Here is a 6149-nt window from a genome sequence, read left to right on the forward strand (position 1 = left end):
GAGTGTACCTGTCTGATTCTTACTTTGGAAGCTTCCTCTCAGGGGTGTACTCCACCCTGTGAGGTGTGGGGTGTCAGACTGCCCCTAGTGGGGGATGTCTCCCAGTTAGGCTACTCAGGGGTCAGGGACCCACTTGAGCAGGCAGTCTGTCCGTTCTCAGATCTCAACCTCCAGCAGAGAGACCCACTGCTCTCTTCAAAGCTGTCAGACAGTCATTCGCGTCTGCACAGGTTTCTGCTGCTTTTTTTGTTGTTGTTTAGCTGTGCCCTGTCCCCAGAGGTGGAGTCTACAGAGACAGGCAAGTTTCCTTGAGCTGCTCTGAGCTCTACCCAGTTCAAGCTTCCCAGTGGCTTTGTTTACCTACTTAAGCCTCAGTAATGGCGGGCGCCCCTCCCTCAGCCTCGCTGCTGCCTTGCGGTTAGATCGCAGACTGCTGTGTTAGCAATGAGGGAGGCTCCGTGGCCATGGGACCCTCCCGGCCAGGTGTGGGTATAATCTCCTGGTGTGCCCGTTTGCTTAAAGCACAGTATTGGGGTGGGAATTACCTGATTTTCCAGGTGTTGTCTCAGTTCCCCTGGCTAGGAAAAGGGATTCCCTTCCCCCTTGTGCTTCCCAGGTGAGGAGATGCCTCACCCTGCTTCAGCTTTTGCTGGTCGGGCTGCAGCAGCTGACCAGCACTGATTGTCTGGCACTCCCTAGTGAGATGACCCCAGTACCTCAGTTGAAAATGCAGAAATCACCGGTCTTCTGTGTCCCTCACTCTGGGAGTTGGAGACTGGAGCTGTTCCTATTCGGCCATCTTACTAAGTCTTAATATATTTCTTTTATGTGTTTTGTTCATGCATGTTTATACATTCCTCACTTTATCCATTTGCATAAAAAGTACATTTACCTAAACACTAATAGTGATTTCTTAATTTCCAGAAGCTACGGGCAATTTTAATCATTGAAAGGAGAAATAAGAAAAATATTACCTCTGCCAATAACAGTCTGATTTTGAATGACTATGTCAGGCAGTAAATATATGAGATTAACCTATAAACAGAAGGTTCAAACAAACATTTGAACTTAATGAAAATGAGTGAAAAAATTATTGCCCAGGATGCTCAGTTAATCAGTGACAGCAGAGGTTATGAACTTTTCATGAACCTTACAATACAGGATTAAGGCTTATTCATAGTGCTCAAGTGTCATTGAGATTCAGTAGGCTGCTTTTAAATATACCTCACTGTTAACCTAGCTCTAAAATGACTCACTCATAAAACATAACTTCCTGTAAGCTACTTTTTAAAAAGGATAGAATTGTATTTAACAAACAGAAAACTCTCCTTGTCAAAATGAATTATAATTTCACACATTTGCAAAAGAACTTGAAACACTGGTATTTTTCTCTTAATAAATAAAGTTTCTGCCCAAGTGTGCTGGCTTACACATACAATCCCAGCACTTGGGGAGGCCAAAGCAGGAGGAATTGCTTGAGACCATGGGTATTGATCAGCCCAGGCAACATAGCAATGACCTTGTCTCTACAACAATTTAAAAATTAGCTGGGCATGGTAGTGCGTGCCTGTAGTCCTAGCTACTTGATAGGCTGAGGCAGAAGGATAACTTGAATCCAGGAGTTCAAGGCTGCATTGAGCTATGATTGTGTCATTGTACTCCAGCCTGGGTGACAAAGCAAGACCTCGACTCCAAAAATAAATAAATAAATAAATAAAATAAAATAAAATTAAAATTAAAAAAACACACTCTTTCAAAAGGCATATTTAAAAAAACATCTCTGGTTCTTTTATGCTTTTACCCTTTATCCTTCATGCTTTTACCCTTCAATAATCCTCTCAACAATAAACTTAAAAATAAAAAATGAGGAGAAAATACTATAGAACAATTAACAGTCATGGCTCAGAGAACAAAACATGGACAACTTGTCATTACTAAAATGATAGTATAGCAGACCACATGGTTTCAGAGACTCCAAGTCATACCTCAATAGGTTTTATGAAATTGAATTCTACATCCACTCATTGATTATAATGAGTGCATAAAAGCCAAATGAAAGCACATGTAAGTGACCAAAGAATGGCTGGTGGAGCATCTGGCACATTCTTGGGTATTGGGCAGCTTAGAGTATGCCCTTATTTCACTACACAACTCCTGTGTACAAGTCATAGATGATTGTGATCTATTCACAGTAACGTGATCTATTTCATCATCTGTGTGCATGGCAAAAGCACAAGCTTTTTCTTAACAGCCATTACTTACTGTAGAGTAAAGAGAAGAAGTGCTGGACACCAGTGATAATGAAGAGCCATGAACTGGAGAAAACAAAGAGAACAACAGAGTTAAAATAATGAGGTCTACTCAAAAACCCCAGCCTTTACAGAAAAAGTAAAGAACGGGTGGTTAGGGAAATTAAGTAATAACAACTGACTATAAGATTCTGAGAACCAGCCTGCTATAAATTTTTGGCAATCAGGACATTGAGACATGGAAGAGCCCCATTCATACTCCCTAAAGTACCTCAGTTGCCAAATTATTAGACAGAAGTCTACAAGCATGAGCCCTACCAGCCTGTTTCGTACACATTGAAAGCTACAGTAAATTCCCATATAATAAATAGAATAGCATGGAAACCCAAACTAAAGTTGCCATAAACTTTTAAACTTTAAAAAACATATGTACTTTATTTATTTCATTTGTGTCCAACAAAGGTCCATTTTCAGATTTTTTTTCCCCATATAATTTCAGGGAAATAAGTACTTTTATCTAACGTGTTATTACAACATTATCTGTGATGCATTAATCATACTCTTATAAATGTGGAATTACTGTTCCTTTACTAATTTTAGTAAGAGAAAAATACTCTTTTTTTTCAAGGTGGTGTCTCAGAGAAATTGAGAATGGAAATGTCACACTGGCTTTTATCTATTTCAAATACCTTTATAAACATTGGCATTCTGCTTTATACTTCTGTACTTCCAATGTACTAAACCCAAAAGGTGGATAAAATGGTGCTGAATAATATTTGCAGAAAAGTTTATCCTCTTTTTACTATGGAGTAGTATGGCTATTTCTGCTCATTGTGCATTAAACAAACATTAGTTAAGCATGAACAATGTGACAAGCTGTTGCTAGATCCTGGAACTACAAAAATAAATAAGATAAAATCCCAAAAGCTCAAAAAGAAGATATAATGTAAACGCTATTTACAATAGAGTACTATGAATGCTACTGAGATCAATATGGTGGGTACTACAAGGACATATGGGAGGTGCTTAAGACCTGATCAGGAGAGGACTGGAATAGCTGCACTAGGTTTGTGGCAACATGGATGAAAACAAGGGGATGGAATTGAAGGATACCAGGAAGAACCTTTTTAAAACTGAGTATATAGATGTGGTCAAAAGAGGAATAAAGAACCCCCAGTTTTCTAACTTGGGCAAAGCTACTACTCTATGTGATGTGTAAAATGTTGGTATTTGAGTCAATTATTAAAAAAAAATTCTTTCAATCTCTAATAATACCCTCATAAACTGAAGTGTTACCCTGATGTACCAGAAGAAAGGTGAACAATTAATCAGGTGATCTCATTCTCATTCTTTTTGTTTATGACCTTAGAACATGTGGCTCAGTCTCTTCATCTGTCAGTGTGAGCATTAGGTAGGATATCAATAAAGTCACTTCAATCTAGTTCAATAAATCTTGAATCTAGATCACCATTTAAGAACTAGAATAGGTCAGTATTCAATGCATGAGCACAAAAAAGCCATCTTGCCCACTTAGGCTAGCTTTCAGAAATTCAGATTATTTAATCCTCATACATTGAAGGTCAGAATTTCCCAGTATATAAAAATCACTTTATTTGTAAATGCTGCACTCTAGAAAGCCATCTGTATGCTTACCAAATTATTTTAAAAGTATTATAAGAAGCCTATCTGTGAAGAGAGCAACAGAACCATTTCAGAAAGCAGTGTCCTCACATTTGAGAATAATTGTGTTGTCTGTCTACATGGCAACAATCAGTGGAGTCACTGGATACAATTCACTGTCTGTCATAGTGAACTTAGTGGTTTGTTTAATATTGCAAAAGGCAATGACAACTCTTCTCTACTGATTTAGTGCCAGTATATTAAATCCATAGTGGTGACCTGAAAAACATGAGTCAATTTTCATTGCTGCCTAACCCCTCAGTCAGAAGATACTTTAAATAAGAAGATAGGAAGGGAAAAGATAATGGAACAGAATTGTTCTTTACTCTCATATTTCATCCTTGTGACAAGTCTATGAAGTTACAGATGCAGAACTTAGGGCTAAGAAAGTTAAGAAACTTGCCTAAATTTACACCACAAATAAATGGATGGCAAAAGGATTAAACTCTGGTATATCTTAAGATTTGGAGACCTTTCTTTTAAACATAATTATTAAGGTTAATAATTTCATTCTAATCAATTTGAATTTTATGTCTAGTTTTATTTTATCCTCAGCTGAAATGCTTTATAATATGTATGCTCCAAAAAAAAAAAAAAAAAAAATATGTATGCTCTAAGTTTTCTTTATGGATACTAAAAAAAAATTCATTAAATCAAAGAGAAAAGTCTCTCAAATTTTGTTAAATTTGACATTTGAGCTTCTAAAGTTTAGAAAAATATTTATATTTGAGCATCAACTCAGCTTCCTGAAGTTTTCAGGCTGATTTATTTAGAGTGTTTACATAGAACTATATCACTATAAAGATATTTATTAGGTTAGGTGACAATTTTATTGCCATTGGATGAAGAAATAATGACTTATAAGCAAAAAAGTAGGTACAATGTGAATTCTAAAATGATATAACAAAAAATTAGCACCAGAGGGAATTTCTGGGAATGTAAATCATCAACATGTGGTATTTTCATAAAATAATGTTTCTGGTTTGCGTGTCTTTATGGCTCTTTAACCGAAATGTCAAACAAAACATTTGCTCTGATATTTGATGCACCTGGGAAAATAGTTTCTATGTATATTTCTGTATTGGAAAAGTAGATGTAGTCTAAACTCTTCTACAGCCAAGTATTAATTTAAACAAATTCTGCCATATTTCCAAATGCATAAATAAATAGAAGATAATCCAGAATAAAACTTCTTCAAGCTTCTAGTTTCCCAAATGATAATTACACTAATTTATTTTCCTCTTCAGAAATCTTTGTGATGTGAGTGATTCGATGGTTTCCCTCTCAGGGTTTAAATAAAGTGATTTCATTTTTATTCCCCCCCAACACTTACCTTCTTCCATGCTGTCTCTGAATGAGCCTGAATGACTGATGGCACGTGGTCTTTCCTCCAGAGAAGTGGCACTCCCACAAAGCTGGGAGTCATCATAGAGATCGAAGGAAGAGTCTTGGGCTGGGATGCTATTTGAGCGCATCATGCTGGGCCCAGGAAGGTTAAATTGAGATAAATTTGTTGGACTCACTGAAAAACAAAGCACACAGAGCCTATTACTCTGAAGCTTGAAAGATGAAAATAGCAGGTTGATAGAAAGTAAGAACATGATCCCAATTCTTATGAAAACATGAATGTATAGTTAGTCCCTACTTAAGGTAAGAGTCTGCCTCTGAAATATCCAATAACAGATCCCACTGAGTCCCTCTTTTCCTCTGGCACTTTCATGGCAGGCCTTATGTCAATTTCTAAAGCAACAGTACACAAAACCAACAGGTCACCTCTACTGCTCTTGCTAGAAATGTAATAACATGGTATTTTCTGCTACCTGTTATGAAGAAAAGATGGTCTTTCTAGAGTTTTCGGTTTTCTCTTAAAAAATAATCATCACTTTAATGGAAAAGCAACACCAAAAGAAAGTAAAATATAAAACATCTAAATTTCCCAAGAAGGGCTTTTAATGCTTCCAGGCAAATACTCTCAGTCATTTCAAGCTCTTAATTGATGTAAGTTCATGATTAGGACCATCACTGTTATCAAAGTTAGGTTATAAGGAGATAGCATGTAATAAACATTTTTATAACTAAACACAATGCCATAAGGTTAATTATATGAAATGATTTTCTACTCTGTTTAAGATGAGCATATCACGATGAGATGGTCAAAAGTCGCAAACAAGTTATATTTCCAAAGAAGTATCTTAAGATCTTAAGTCTGTAATTTTGATA

At 36.6% G+C, this 6149-nt stretch overlaps 1 protein-coding gene across 1 annotated transcript in view; it reads right to left on the minus strand.

The window, feature by feature from the left end:
* NAV3 (neuron navigator 3) overlaps nucleotides 1–6149 on the minus strand; it is a 383881-nt gene that overhangs the window by 79322 nt on the left and 298410 nt on the right. Inside the window, 2 exon segments of the mRNA XM_017872509.1 lie at nucleotides 2263–2315; nucleotides 5263–5451. Coding sequence (XP_017727998.1) covers nucleotides 2263–2315; nucleotides 5263–5451 — 242 coding nt within the window.

This window comes from Rhinopithecus bieti, unplaced genomic scaffold (assembly GCF_001698545.2).
Source record: "Rhinopithecus bieti isolate Rb0 unplaced genomic scaffold, ASM169854v2 scaffold_5476, whole genome shotgun sequence".
Lineage (NCBI taxonomy): Eukaryota > Metazoa > Chordata > Mammalia > Primates > Cercopithecidae > Rhinopithecus > Rhinopithecus bieti.